This window comes from Pinus tabuliformis, chromosome 3_2, assembly GCF_031772625.1.
Source record: "Pinus tabuliformis cultivar Carrire ecotype Pingquan chromosome 3_2, CPIR1, whole genome shotgun sequence".
NCBI classification, from domain to species: Eukaryota; Viridiplantae; Streptophyta; class Pinopsida; order Pinales; family Pinaceae; genus Pinus; species Pinus tabuliformis.
The window spans coordinates 1258814258-1258829243 of NC_142302.1; the positions used below are offsets into that span (position 1 = coordinate 1258814258).

At 42.2% G+C, this 14986-nt stretch overlaps 2 protein-coding genes across 2 annotated transcripts; both read right to left on the reverse strand.

The window, feature by feature from the left end:
* Window positions 1-8704: 8704 nt before the first annotated feature.
* LOC149185304 (uncharacterized) lies at window positions 8705-9982 on the reverse strand. The gene has a single exon (XM_089415613.1). It carries the CDS (start codon window positions 9980-9982, stop codon window positions 8705-8707), a length of 1278 nt encoding a protein of 425 aa, XP_089271739.1.
* Window positions 9983-11968: 1986 nt separating this feature from the next.
* Window positions 11969-14242, reverse strand: LOC149185305 (uncharacterized). The gene is made up of 2 exons (XM_089415615.1): window positions 13351-14242; window positions 11969-12741 (listed from the first exon to the last, which is right to left on the reverse strand). Exons 1-2 carry the CDS (start codon window positions 14240-14242, stop codon window positions 11969-11971), a joined length of 1665 nt encoding a protein of 554 aa, XP_089271741.1.
* Between the last annotated feature and the right edge of the window lie 744 nt (window positions 14243-14986).

The following is a 14986-nucleotide window of genomic DNA, read 5'->3' on the forward strand; positions in this document are numbered from 1 at the left end:
GATGTCACCACGGAGGCCCTACAGTAGTTTGAGCAGTAGCAGCAACTAATATTGGGGGCCATCCAGACAGGTCTGCAGGAGTTGCATACCCGCGTGTCACAGGCTAGCACAGTGTCCACTAGCCTTGCTATCGGCACTTCAAAAGTTGTTGAGATGCTGCGTGTGCAGGTCTCCAGCGCGATAGTGCTGTCCGATGGAGCACCGACCATAGAGAATGAAGCTGACAGACCCACTGTCAGCACCCTCAAAGGAGTAGGGTTGAATCTGGCAGCGCTCCCTGGCGAGGAACTCCACCTATTGCAGGATGGAGTGATCACGGAGCTGAGGGCCCGTGAACATCGCACACTATAGGTGATCAGTGAGCAGAGGATTAATAATGAACAGATGGCCCTACAGAGAGACTCTGCCATCGCCACTGTGACCAAGGTAACCACACAAAACAAGCGAATAATTCAGGTCGTAGAGGAGGCATGCCGTATGGTCCCGAAGTTGGCCATCCCTGAGGAAGAACCGGTCGAGGTGCGCATCTGCTAGTTGGCTATAGGGGTGTGCGATGCTTGCACAGAGATGGTGAGGGTTCAGTTGGAGTTAAACCTGCAGATCACTGAATTATAGTTGAAGTCCTAGCCTTCAACTCCACCAAAAGTAAAGGAGCAGCGTGCAACCGTTGTCATAGAGGCAATAGTGGCGGTTGACAATGCAGTAACAGACTGCACACAACTTTTTGAATAGTCGTTCGAGGTCCTGACGAGCTTGCAGGAGGACCCTAATGTACAAAGGCTAGAGACAGAAGCGCACGAACTGCAGCAGTGCTATGACGAGGTAAAAGGCATAGTGCGAACTGTCGCGCTCACATAGAGACTGGAAAAGCTGTAGGATGCCAAGCAGTTGAAGAAACAGGTAGATGCAGCGTAGCACAAGGAGGTAGTGTTCAAGGCATGACTGAAACCCTGGCTGGATGAGGCTTATGCCGTCATAACCTCTATTGAAGGAAAGCTTGCGACTCTGCAAGCAACTCAACAAAAGCTTCAAGCCGATAGTTCAGGAGCAGTGACCGAGCAGATGGTTGAAGAAGCAAGGCAGGCGGCCGCACAATGCATTGCTGAGGTTGCAGTCATACAGGTTGAGCTGGGAGGTCTTCGCGCTAAGATCTCTGCGCCCACAGAGTGACTCGAGGGCAAGTCACGATGTTTGTGTTGGGGGTCTGTTGGGAACGAGATCCCTCAAGGACAGTTTTGGGGCTAAAAGCCCATGTTTTGGGTCAAATTTTGTAATCAAGTTGTAAAGTCTCTGAAATTTGTGGTCGCGGAGCGCGAAGGTGTCACAAGTCATAAAGGGTTGTCTGCCCTTATTTTGTAAAGTGTAAAGTTGGCTGTAAAGAGATACCCATGGTCCGCAGACCATGGGATTGTATAAAAAGAGCTAAGTAAGTAAGCTCGAAGTAGTCATATGGTTTTGGTAGTAGAAGACAAGGCTTGGAGTCTTGGTAGAGAAGTCTAAGTTTTGGGTCTTAGCGTAGGTAGAGGCTCTGCAGCTGAGTGCACAGAGGCCTACGGTGGAAGTCCACAGCAAAGTGCGCGGAACTTTGCAGCTGTGTGCATAGGGCGGATAGAGTCTGTAATCATCTGAAGATATCAATAAAGAGAAGCATTCTACAAATTCTCTGTCTTTGTTTCCTGTTAATGCATCTAGTTATATTGTGTTTCAGGTTTAATTTATAATGTTTATGTAATGCGTGAATATATGTGATTATATGGGGTAAATGAATGCAAGTAAGAATATCAAAGTACATGGCGCTAACTGTGATTGTTTAGTAAGATAAGTAAAACACTTAAGATAACTTGGAAACCTGTTCAATACGTCGTCACAGCAGTGCGAAAGTACCTGAACCACAAATTACGGCTGCGCGAAGGTCAATCGTACTCCTTCGCGGAGGTACTAAAGGCCGGAGTAAAGGGCTAGACTGATAAAGCCCTAAATCTTAACGACCTACGCGAAAGCAAGAACAGAGGGAATAAACTGACATCAAGACTATCTTAGGGTGTGGAAACTTGGTTTCAACATCCCCCCATACTGCTTCGGGTGAGGCTTCGGTCTGCCCTCTGCAGGCTGATGCCGAAAGGACCGGTAGTGTAAGGATTTGTTTGGCTAACTAAAGCTGAACCTGGGTCAAGCCCCACGCAACCAACAATATTCATCAGTTAAGTGCAAAGTTTCAGGAGCTAACAATTCAACACATCTACAGGGAATATGACCAGGGCGTTGATATGCTTTCCAAATAGGTGTTGTATTTACAAGAAGGAAAATTATACTTTGGAAAAGGGGAGGGTGATTCAATTTATGATCTGATAAATTCTTTGTTAGGAATACTGAATAAGTTTGTCTTTTTGTAAGGGCTTGGTAGTTTTTTATTTTATTGGGGATTTAGAAGTTAAGGATGATGAGTTGGTGATCAGTTGGTATTAGGATCTTACGTTAAGCCTTGTATTTTTATCTTTATATTATCTAATATAAGAAATTTTTGTTTTTTGAAAAAATAGATACGTGTGAAAATATAGTTCTAAATCTATCTATATAGCAACATTCACGTAAGAAATAGCATTAACAAAGGGAGAAATATTTTCCAAATATTTTGGAGATATTCGGGTCACTAATTTTCTAAAAAGAAGAGCTAAAACCCATAAATATTGGTTCTATGTTGGAATAAATGAGACTGTGACATTTAAGCAATGATGGTAAATATCCATTTAAAAATACCGCATTTCAATCAAATCATTGATACTCCATTGATACCCTTTTGGAATGAGATTCACAGGTAAAATGGTTTTACAGCTACACATGAAATAAAATTCACGGATGCCATGAATTTATCAGAGAACATAAAAGGGAAAATTTCACATGAAACTAATGTACAGGAGAGAAAAGATAGCATTCATGTAAATGCATTTAAGGATAACATTCATGTAAATGCATTTTAGGATAGAAGATTAAGGTGAAATCAATTTACAGGCATGGTGAAATCAATTTACATGTGTAAAATCATGTTGCAGGTGAAAGTAAAAGAGTAAAGTGAGAATACTCTTCCAACCATACAAATCAACGCATGGTTTTGCAAAACCATCCAGGTATTCTACAAGGGTAAAAGGAATTTACATACACATAAAATTAATTTATAGAGGAAGGAGTAACAGGAACAAAACTACACATGGTTTTGTGAATTCATGGAAAGAGAAAACAAAACCATAGATTGGAAACAACACATGGTTTTGTAAAAATTTAATTATAAATTTCATTTAAAATATTTTGGAAATATTATTCAAATGTATATATAATTATATATTTTCCAAAATATTTTGTGACACTAATGGATGATAAAACAACGATCAGCCATCAGTGAGGGAAGTCTCAGATTATCAAGTCAGAGGATGAGCAAGTAGTTGAGTGATTTGGGTCCACATCCCACCTTCTCTCACTTCCACAACAACACGATTTGCACAACGCATTCCACCAAGACTATCAATCTACAACAGTTAGACCTTTTCGTTCATCTATAGTCTAAAAATGTCCTGTCTGTTAGAGACAACATTTACTGTAAACAATTTGTAAATTTTGTATAAATACTTCTACTTTTGATGTATTGGAGGGGGTTTGTTTGAGATCAGAAATATTAGTGAGTTGTTGGAGCATTGTAAGTTTTTTTAAGCACTAGAGCATCAATACTAAGCAGACCATTCATAGGATTCTTGTGGCTTAAATACTGGTGATTTTTTTCTTATGTTAAAGTGTTTCACTGTCATCTCTGCACTGTAATCATCTAAATTCCAATTGCAAAATAGAAAATGTGATGAATAGGATTTACTTTTGAGTACCTTATTCTGGCTGCTTTTGCAATCTGTATGTTTTCTACTGAAGGCCACAGTAAAGAATTCTTAGACTGCTCTTTAGTTCTGCTTGTTTGACTCAATGCCACACTAAAGAATTCTTAATTTCTCTTTAGTTCTGCTAAAGGTTTTCATTGTTCTTCCATCATCCACTTATTATTTTGAAATATCCAGTAAATATTCCTAACTTGCCCTGAGTTTACTCTGTGAAATATTGATGCAACCATCCAGTTTACCTTTTGACTCCATTGCCCAATAGATTCTAATTAAATCGAATACACTCAGTCTTCCAAAACCCAAATCAAAACCCAAAACCCAAGTACAATCATAACTAGTCTAATATTTTCAAGCAACAAAGATAAATTTTACAGAGAGAGCCCTCTCTGGGATTGGAAGTTCTAGATTCCCATCTCGAAGTTGGTTTCATGTCACATTCTTGTGATTTGTCCTACAGCCTTCAAATTATAGGGTGATAACATAGTGCCGACCATACTGGGGAAGAAAACGTTTTATCTTCCTCAAAAAAGTGCATCAAAGTTCAGATCTGATTGTTGATGGTGAACAACGATTAGACACCAGAAGGTTGTACCTTTCACTTGGCGACTCCATTGCTCAAGATCCAGAGCTTCAAAGTTTAGAGCGATTCCATAACCAAAGAATCCATATTACAAAGCATTAATGGTGATACAGGATGACAGGGTTTGTGGCAAACCTTTCCTTTCATGAAAATTTAAATGAATTCAGGGAGGGTTATCAGAATTTCAGCTTGATGAAATTTTTTTAAGTGTTGTGTTTCTTATTTTCAAATCAAGAAAATTTTCTCCTGAAGTTAAAATATGTGTTCTTGAGTTGGTTGCTGAAAAATATGAAAACAACATTAAACTTTTACATTCTCAAATTCAGTCATAGAATTTCCGAGATCCTAAAGAATTCTTGGAAAATCTTCCTTCTTAAAAGCAAGAGGAAATTGTACTACCTTTTGATTGGCAGATTGAGGATGATTATGCTTTCAAGTACAAGTATGAAGAAGTAGTTTCAGGGTTTAATATTGAGGATACAGTTGATCAATTAGTCATTGAAGGCCTAGAAGCAAATATCATACATTACGCTTTTGTTGATCCTATAACATATTACATAGAGGTTCTTTTCAGCTCAAGTTTTGAAACATGTTTTCTCGATAAGGACCAAATACATCAGCAGCTGCCATTATATATCACATTTTTGATTATGTGGACACATGATCAAATTATACTTCTGAGTTTACTAACAATCAGTCAAGTAGTCCATTTGTTTCTGCAGCTGCTTGATTGGCTTCATTGGCATTTCTGTATTATTTAAGTCACCCTGATTTTCAACAATATAGGGTAGGTAGTAGGGTGCAAATAAGCTCAGGACTCGAGCCTTTTTTTTTAGTTTCAAATTCAGTTTTCTTCTCAACTTTCAGTTCAGTGTGTGGTTCAATGTTTAGTATGCAGAGTGGTTTCATTTTTAGTTTGAGAGTTGGTAGAATAGCTTGCAGATTTGACAACAAACCAATGGAGAAGGCACTGATCTATAAACTCAGAGATCTGCGGTTCTTGGCACCTCCAAGGAGACTACCATCCCCACGCTGGAGCTGATTTTAGGGTCCTATAATTATAGGAAATTTGATGATTCAGATATTATTTGTGGCTCTCATGATGAATCTTTTGGTTCGCTGACTTGCTTCCTCTCCATTTTTCATCATCCTTTACTCAACTTCCTGCTTTATCACCCACTTTCCTCGTTAATTCCTCTGAATATTACCCCAGCATAAGCCGAATACCTGCTTTCAAATCATTAAGAATAGGTTCATGTGACAAAAAAGTTATATATTGCAGAGCTTTTGGTTTTAAAGCCTTGGATTTTATTGAAATTTGCATAAAAAATAAGCCCAAAAGCTTAGCTCCCACTTCATCTCCATGGGACCTGCATTCACAATACCTAAGGCTAGCATACCTAACACCAAGCACAAGTGGGTAGCCTTGGGCTTATTTTGTCAAAACACAATGTAGCTATGGGCTTATATAAACCATCATGAAGAATCTTACCTTGTGAATATGGGATAAATCCCATAAAGTAATATATATATATATATAGAATCCCTCTTTTTACTCCTTACTTCACAAAACCCTATTAATATAAAGTTTTTGACTTTATATTAATTTCTCCTGGCAAGCCTATACTACCTCTTCTCCCTGCAAAGTCAACCAATGGCCCACCCCGCACTAAGAATTAAACCCCCTTCATTTTTTATTTGCCTTGAGATTCGTAAAAATAAATGAACGGCCTCCTCTAAAAAATACCACCTACCACTTTAAAGAGGTGCCATAAAGCTCATCCAACACTTAACACTCAAAAAGCACGCGATTAGTGGTTTTCCCACGTTATATCGGGTCCTCTAAAAAAATACCACCTACCACTTTAAAGTGGTGAGATAAACCATTAACTGTTTTGGTTTTGAATCTTATAAATGTTACAGGGATATAGGGTGGATTAAGTTCAAGTGAAATACAGAGATATGAGAATGTGGTAATATTTTAGAGCTATTGGTGAAACCATACTTGAGGTAAAATTATATAGCTACAGGCAATATAAGACTAAGGTTGGAATGAGATTCAAAGGTAAAATGGTTTTACAGCGACACATGTAATAAAATTCATGGATGCCATGAATTTATCAGAGAAAATAAAAGGGAAAATTTCACATGAAATTAATGTACAAGAGAGCAAAGATAGCATTCATGTAAATGCATTTCACGATAGAAGATTATGGTGAAATCAATTTACAGGCATGGTGAAATCAATTTACAGGAGTAAAATCATGTTGCAGGTGAAAGTAAAAGAGTAAAGTGAGAATACTCTTCCAACCATACAAATCAACACATGGTTTTGCAAAACCATCCACCTATTCTACAAGGGTAAAAGGAGTAAAATCATGTTGCAGGTGAAAGTAAAAGAGTAAAGTGAGAATACTCTTCCAACCATACAAATCAACACATGGTTTTGCAAAACCATCCACCTATTCTACAAGGGTAAAAGGAATTTACATACAGATAAAATGAATTTACAGAGGAAGGAGTAATAGGAACAAAACTACACATGGTTTTGTGAATTCATGGAAAGAGAAAACAAAACCATGGATTGGAAACAACACATGGTTTTGTAGAAATTTAATTATAAATTTCATTTAAAATATTTTAGAAACATTATTCAAATATATATATTATTATATATTTCCAAAATATTTTGTGACACTAATGGATGATAAAATAGCAGGGCAGTCACAGGATCAGCCATCACTGAGGGAAGTCTTAGATTATCAAGTCAGAGGATCGACAAGCAGTTGAGTGAATTACTAAGAAAAAGAGAGATACATCTGCATCTGCTAGTTCATCTGCCAACACAGCCACAAATTTGGGTCCACAACCTACCTACTCCCACTTCCACAACAACAACATTTGCACTGCACATTCCACCAAAACTATTAATCTGCAGCAGTTAGAGCTTTTTGTTCATCTATAGTCTAGAAATGTCCTGTCTGTTAGAGACAACATTTATTGTAAATTGTTTGTAAATTTTGTATAAATACTTCTGCTTTTGAAGTATTAGAGGGGGATTGTTTGAGATCAAAAATATTAGTGAGTTGTTGGAGCATTGTAAGTTTTTTTTAAGCACTAGAGCATCAATACTAAGAAGACCATTCATAGGATTCTTGTGGCTTAAATATTGGTGATGTTTTTTTTTATGTTAAATTGTTTCACTATCATCTCTTCACTCTAATCATCTAAATTCGAATTGCAAAACAAAAAATGTGATGAATAGGATTTACTTTTGAGTACCTTATTTTGGCTGCTTTTGCAATCCGTATGTATTCTACTGAAGGCCACACTAAAGAATTCTTGATTGCTCTTTAGTTCTGCATGATTGATTGAATGCCACACTAAACAATTCTTAATTTCTCTTTAGTTTTGTTGAAGGTTTTCATTGTTCTGCCATCATCCACTTATTATTCTGAAAGATCCAGTAAATATTCCTAACTTGCCCTGAGTTTGCTCTATGAAAAATTGATGCAGCCATCCAGTTTACCTTTTGAATCCATTGCCCAATAGATGCTAATTAAATTGAATACAATCAGTCTTCGAAAACCCAAATCAAAACCCAAAACCCAAGTACAATCATAACTAGTCTAAGATTTTCAAGCAATAAAGATAAATTTTACAGAGAGAGCCCTCTCTAGGATTGGAAGGGCTAGATTCCCATCCCGAAGTTGGTTTGATGTTACATTCTTGTGATTTGTCCTACAACCTTCAAATTACAGGGTGATAACAATCCCTTTACTAAAGAATCATGGAGATCTATTTTAATATATATATATATATATATATATATATATATATATATATATTTTCCCGTAGAAAAAGTCGTAATTTCTATTAAATCAGGAGAAATTACATTCTGTAGATGCTGAGCATATGCATACTGAGGCTGGTTGCCTCTCAGGGCCTCTGAAGAGACTGTTAATTGTTCCAAAAAACTGAAACAGATAAACTATCATGTAAACATTCTTCTCCCCAAACTTTTATCCACGCAGGGAGTTTGGAGAGGTATATATAAAAAATGATCAACAGAGAGAGATAAACACATTCAGGATTCATTTGCAGTGTAGCTGTAGCTTACTGCCAAAAAAAACAGCAAAAATAAATAGCTATGTTTGTCCGCCATGGTCGGTTACTGATCATATACAACAGTTTATATATAAAAGACAAGAAAAAAAACAGTATTTTGAGCATGTTGGGACCCCTTTCAGTTATGAGCATCCCTTTGAGCCTGGTAGTCATCAAAGGGTCTGTGATAGTGTTGAAAGAAGGTTCCGTCCAGATCTTCTTGTATTAACCAGTCCGCTTCCTGCCTCTGTGCTGCTTGCTTGGAAAGGTGGTCCGCCCGAGAGTTGCGCTCCCTGTATATGTGGCGACAGTCAAATAATTCAAATGCATCTGTTAGTCTGAGTGCCTCATCCAGTATGTGTCTCAAAGAGAAAGCAGTGCATGATGATTTTCTGGTGAGCCAATTACAAACAATTTTTGAATCTCCAAACAGTTGAAGTTTTGTACAGCCTTTCTCATGTGCAAAAAAGATGAGGTTTTTTGCAGCGGAAAGTTTAGCATAATTGTTTGTGCCTCTTCCCAGGGGAATTTGTATCATGTAGTAGTGATTCTCCCTCAGGTAGAGGAGTGCTCCCCCCCCACAGTTATCAGCTTGGGCGGAGCCATCAAAGTATGCCCAAGGGAAGGATTTTTCTATGAGTTCAGGGGTTATGGTCCGTGGGGGGGGTGGAGGAGGATCTTCTGGTATGAGGGCAAGGTCTGCAAACATGTGGGCAATAATGACCGGCCAGTGGGGAGGTTTCTGATCAAAAATTGCACGATTCCTAGCTATCCAGATCGACCAGCACATTAGAAGAGGGATATTCTTGTTTTTTCCAATGTGTTGTTCCTGCCAGTTTGTCCAGGCCTCGAAGATTGTCATGCCATGCCATTGATGGAGGGAGGGGGAGTGAGAAAGGAGAGCAGCCCATTGTTCTTTTACAACCGGACAGGTGAGGAAGAGATGTTCTGTATCTTCGTCATTCCTTCTGCATAAATGGCACCAGAAAGGTCCATAGAAGGATCTCTTTTTCAAGTTTGCCCCCGTTGGAATTTTATTGAAAAGTATAGCCCACATGAGGAGTCTCGTTCTTGGTGCTGCCTTAAGGTGCCAAATTGCTTTCCACCATTGCTGTGCATTGTCTGGCTGGAAGGTGTGCATCAACTGAAGGTATCCCTCCTTTGGGGAGTATGTACGATTTTTGGCTAGAGCCCAGACAATCTCATCTTCCCCCTCTGTGATTCTGATATGAGCTTGTGTGAGTGCCTCTGTGAATGCCTCCCATTCTTGTCTCCATGGAACCGGAATATTGAGGTCTCGTGAAGTCCTCCAGGCCTGGTGGAGAAAGCTGGAGTTTTCATGGTCTGCAATATGAGCAATATTTGTAGCACCTTGGTCCCTTAGATGAGCTAGGAGCTGTCCTGATAATCTATGCATATTTCCACACTTGATCCATGGGTCAATTCCTAAGCGGACAGAGTCTCCCTGTTTTATCCTCCATGTCAGACCCTCCCGAATTAGGGGAAGAGAATTTATGACTGCTTTCCATATGATGGAATGTCTTCCGTTACCCCTATGATCCCTACGAATCCAGCTGTAGATGCTTTCTGGAGCAATGTATTTTTCCATGACCACTTTCTTCCAGAGACTATTTGTTGTGAGGAGCTGCCATCCCAATTTTGCTGCCAGTGCATTTGCAAATAGGTCTAATCTCTTAATTCCCCAGCCTCCCCATTTTTTTGGTCTAGCAATGGTGTCCCATTTTACCCAGGCAAAGAGATTTCCCTGATGAGATCCCTTCCATAAGAATCTACAGCATATTTTTTGGATTCTGGTTAAAATCCCTCTTGGTATCCAAGCCAGGGACATCCAGTACACCGGCGTTGCTTCCAGCACAGCTTTGATAAGAGTAAGTCTTCCAGCCCTCGTGAGGTATCTATTATACCAGACATTGATCCTTTTCTCCACTTTAGTGATTAGCCAGGTCCAATCGGCTATTCTGTACCCTCCGTGTTTCACCCTGAATCCCAGATACTTTAGCCCTTCCTCCATAGGCTGTATGTGGAAGGGGAATCGGTTTTTTGTGTAGATGACTTCATGAGGGGTGCATCCAAACACTATTAAAGTAGATTTTTGTACATTAATTACCATCCCCGTAGCCTTCTGGAAGAGTTCAAATACCTTTTGGAGCGCCGATGAGTCAGCCATGCTGCCATTCAAGAAGATCAATACATCATCCACAAAAAGTAGATGTGTAAGGGAACAATTTTCCGAGATTTTGATTCCTTTGATGCGACCTCTGCTGTGTTCGGATGCAATTAATCTTCTTAGACCTTCCATTATGAGCAGAAAAAGGAGGGGGGATAGGGGGCAGCCCTGCCTGAGGCCTCTCTCAGCAGAAAAAAAGGGGGTGGGGGAGCCATTGAGGAGGACACTGAAAGGTACATCGGAGATGCAACTCATGATCCTCTTAATAAAAAGGAATGGGAAGCCCAGATGGGTGAGAAGCATTCTGATGTATAGTAAATTTACCCTATCAAATGCTTTTGAGAGGTCCACCTTGAGTATCATGCCTTTTAGATTTTTGCTGTGCACAGAGTGAAGGAGTTCTTGAGCTGTGCCTATAGCTTCATGGATCTGGCGCTTGTGTAGGAAGGCAAATTGTTCAGAGGAGATATTGGCCGAGAGAAAGGGCTTGATTCTGTTTGCTAGAATTTTAGCCAATATCTTGTAGAGGCAGTTGCAGAGTGAAATAGGCCTAAATTCATCAAAAGACACTGGCTTATCTGATTTGGGAATGAGAGCTATGAAAGTGGCCTTTATGCTCGGGGGAATGGATCCATTTAGACAGCAGTGATTGATAGCTTTGAGAATGTCATGCCCAAGCAGCTCGAAGAAAGCAAGATAAAATTCAATGGTCCAACCGTCAGGGCCCGGGCTTTTGTCCTTTTGGAAACCCTTCATGGTGGCTTCCAATTCTTCCAGAGAAATGTCTTTTGTAAACCCCTCAGTATCATCCTCCTCCACAAATCTGGGAAATTGCTCTGCCACCCTCATGATTTCCAACAGATTTGCTTGACCTGGGGCCTTGTATATATTCCTGAAGTGCGCAGTTGCCAGATATGCAAGTTCTCCAGGTCTTCTTACCAGATGTCCTTGTTCATCCTGTAGCTCCCATATAGTGTTGATCGCCTTCCGTCCATTTGCAAACCTGTGGTAAAACTTTGTGTTCTCATCCCCCTCCTTGAGCCAAATGGCTTTGCTTCTTAGTCTCCAGGAGTCCTCTTTGTCTCTAAGGATCTGTGATCTCTGTTTGATCAGATCATCATACATGGATTTCTGATAAGCGGATAAGAAGGTGCCATCAGAATGGGATTCTAGAGCCTCAACAGCTTGTTCCGCCAGGGATATAGTTTGATCATCCTATTTCCTTTTCGCTTTTGCCCATTCCCTTGAGATCAATTTGATTTCAGCTAGGTTCCTGACAAAACCAGTGGCTGGGTCTAAATCCTCAGGAATCGGGTGAGCTTTCCAGAAATCCGATATCAACTTGATGTAGGAGGGGTCCCTGAGCCAAGTAGCATTAAATTTGAAAGGAGCTTTCTGAGCCTGTTGTCTTGCTTCCATTTCCAGGTATATGGGCCTATGGTCTGAGATCCCACCACTTCCTACCCATTGTCGAGATCTAGGGTGATGGGTACAGAGCCCTTCTTTCATGATAAAACGATCCAGTCTTCTTGCTAGACTTTGGTCCCCAGTTCGGTTGTTTTTCCATGTGTACTGGGTCTTTGCAGTGGGAAGATCAATCCAGTGGTGATCTTCAAGAAGATGCCCAAAGAAATCAGAGAGGGGATCTATTTGAGCAAGGTGGCCCCAGGATTCAGAGAAGCCAATAGAGAAATTTAAATCTCCTCCCAAAATAATGTTCTCAGCTTGAAATAGTGGGGAGCCAAGGAGTCTATTCCAGAATAGCTCTCTGTTTTGACATGGACCGTAGACATTTATGATTTGTAGATTTTCCTCCAAGTCTTTTGAATATATTTCTGCCCCCAAAAAACCCCCTCCACCCCATATGTTCTTAAGCAGGATGGAATTGTTCTTTAGCCCCATAGCAATGCCTCCTGACCGGCCAGATACATCTATAGCTGTGAAGGTCCACCCAGGCATCCATGAGTTAAGAGTGGAGATTGCAGAGTCTGCAGTACATAAGGTTTCTTGTAGGAAAATGATGTCCATAGGATTAGAGAGTAAGAGTCGCTTCAGGGCCGATTTTTTATCCGGGCTGGCCAAACCTCTGCAGTTGAAGGACATAATTTTCATGGAGGGGGGTGGGGGAGGGTGTCCTGCGCTCTAAGGGCCCTATCTAGAGTCTGCTGTTTGCCAAGGAAGACCTCCTCCTCAGTAAGCTTTTGAGAAATCGACTTTGAGGATGGTCGACCGCGCCCCTGCTTGGGCGGGATGATATGGGATTCCATCATCATCCCAATGGAGTCCGAGACATTAAGCTTCGTGGTCGAGCGGGTGGGATACCTCGGAGTAGAGTTTACCGAGGGGGAGGGAGAGGGAATAGTAGGGTGGGGGAAAGAGGGGATCGAGGAGGTGAAAGGGAGGCCAGTTGGCCTCGGGATGGAGCAGGAGACATATAGAGATTGGGGAGGGGGTTTAGGAGGGCAATTGACCTTGATCAGGTCGAGGGCTGAGGGGAAGAGGGGGAAGGGATACTGATGGGGGGGGGGGCATGCCAGAAGCCGATAAACTCATAGAAGCAAATAGAGAAATAGAGGGAGATGATATAGAGGACATACCCGAGGAGAAAACAACTCCCTTTACAACTTTGGAGCGCGTCATAGGAGGAGATGGAGGCCGAGTCTTGTTCGTAGCTTGCTTCTTGCGATGAGGTGCAGGAGGCATTTCCACCGTATCCGATGGGTTGTGAGGGTCTCTGCTAGGTGCCTTGTTCGCCTGTGGGTTAGGTGCTCCTTCATTGTTTGGCTGATCCTGGCCAGAAGCAGTTTGCTGGGTCTTCTGCAAAAGGGGGCAATCCTTAAAGAGATGACCCACCTGGTGGCATCTCCTGCATCTGTAAGGGATGCCTTCATAATCCAGCTTCTGTTTTCTTGAAGTGGATTTCCAGTGAATGGCAATGTTTTCTGGCACTCCCCCTCTGGTGTCCATGTGCACTAGGATCCTTGCATAAGCCAGCGAGCCCGTCGAGATGTATGACTTATGAGATTCCATGTAAGTCCCGAGCGCATTCCTAATTCTCTTAAAAATGTCTTCCGACCAATACTGCAAGGGCAGTCCCGGCAGCCTGACCCAAATCGGACCGATACCTAGCAACTCCATCTCCGGGTCGAATAGGGGTGTCCATCTCTTGAGGAGGATCGGAGATTTCTCAAAATGCCAGAATGAAGAAAGAACCCAACTTGTGTGATCCGCCCGTGCAAATTTGAGGGCAAACCACCCTCGCACAAAAGTCTGCACCGATGGAATGTCCACGAGATATTTTCCCCAAATCTCAGTCGCCCATTCCTTTAATTTTGCCGCAGTGGCATGTCTGCCTCTAATCCGTCCCACGAGTACACAATCTGCCAGCTCCATGGCTTCACCCCACCGAATGTCCTCTTCCAGTCGCAGAAACGCGTCCTCCGCCGTCGATTTGAAACAGCGCTGCTTCTTGGCAGGGCGGGAGGACATGCGACCCAGATTTACCGTCGCCTGAGAGCCCTGAGGGGGGCGGGGAAGGGGGGGGGGGAGAGGGTTTGACCCGGGGATGGGGAAGGCTTCGGGGAGGGGAGGGACCTCGTGATAGCTACCGGAGGGAACGGGAGGGACCGAGGGAGGGTTTGTTACCGATAGGGGAGGGTTAGCTACCGAGATGGGAGGGTTTGCAGGGAGGTGAACAGGGAACTCCGTAGAGGTTACCGGGGGCAGGGAAAGGGGGGGGGGGGAACCGGCATAGGGTTGACGCCGTTCGGGGAGGGTTGTAAACAGTCAGCCACGAAACCCAGAGATGCCGGTGAAGGGATCGCGAAGGAATGCCATGAGGAGGGTTCACCCGGGTAAAAGGAGGTGGGGAGAGGCGGGTCAGATGGGGGCGAAAAATGCTCGAAGCTAGCAGACAGATTCGCACTGTGCAAACCCCCAGAAGAAAACGTGGAGCGCCAGATGGAGCTCTCCGCCAGCGGGGACTCCGAATAATCCACTTCCTCCGAGTCCATGGTGACAGCTGCTATATGCCCTTCTCGGAGAGCTGGTAACCGCCTGTAGGAGTGCTCCTCGAAACCTGCTAACCGCTGTGCGTCGGCACTGACAGCGAGGGAGACCGATGAGGGAGAGCTAGATCCGTTACAGCAGAACGCTCTTGCCGTTACAGTGAAAACGACATCCACCAAGAGCTGTCGGCCAAACTAATGGGGAGGCGCCTTTCCGAAGCAAAAT

Excerpts from the sequence above, each read along its gene's own strand:
- LOC149185304 (XM_089415613.1), bottom strand. The coding sequence starts at position 9,982 with ATGCATAGATTATCAGGACAGCTCCTAGCTCATCTAAGGGACCAAGGT.
- LOC149185305 (XM_089415615.1), bottom strand. The coding sequence starts at position 14,242 with ATGTCCTCCCGCCCTGCCAAGAAGCAGCGCTGTTTCAAATCGACGGCG. Across the intron at positions 12,742-13,350 it reads GGGAGTTGTTTTCTCCTCGG|ACTCTGCAATCTCCACTCTT; the intron begins GTATGTCCTCTA and ends TATGTACTGCAG.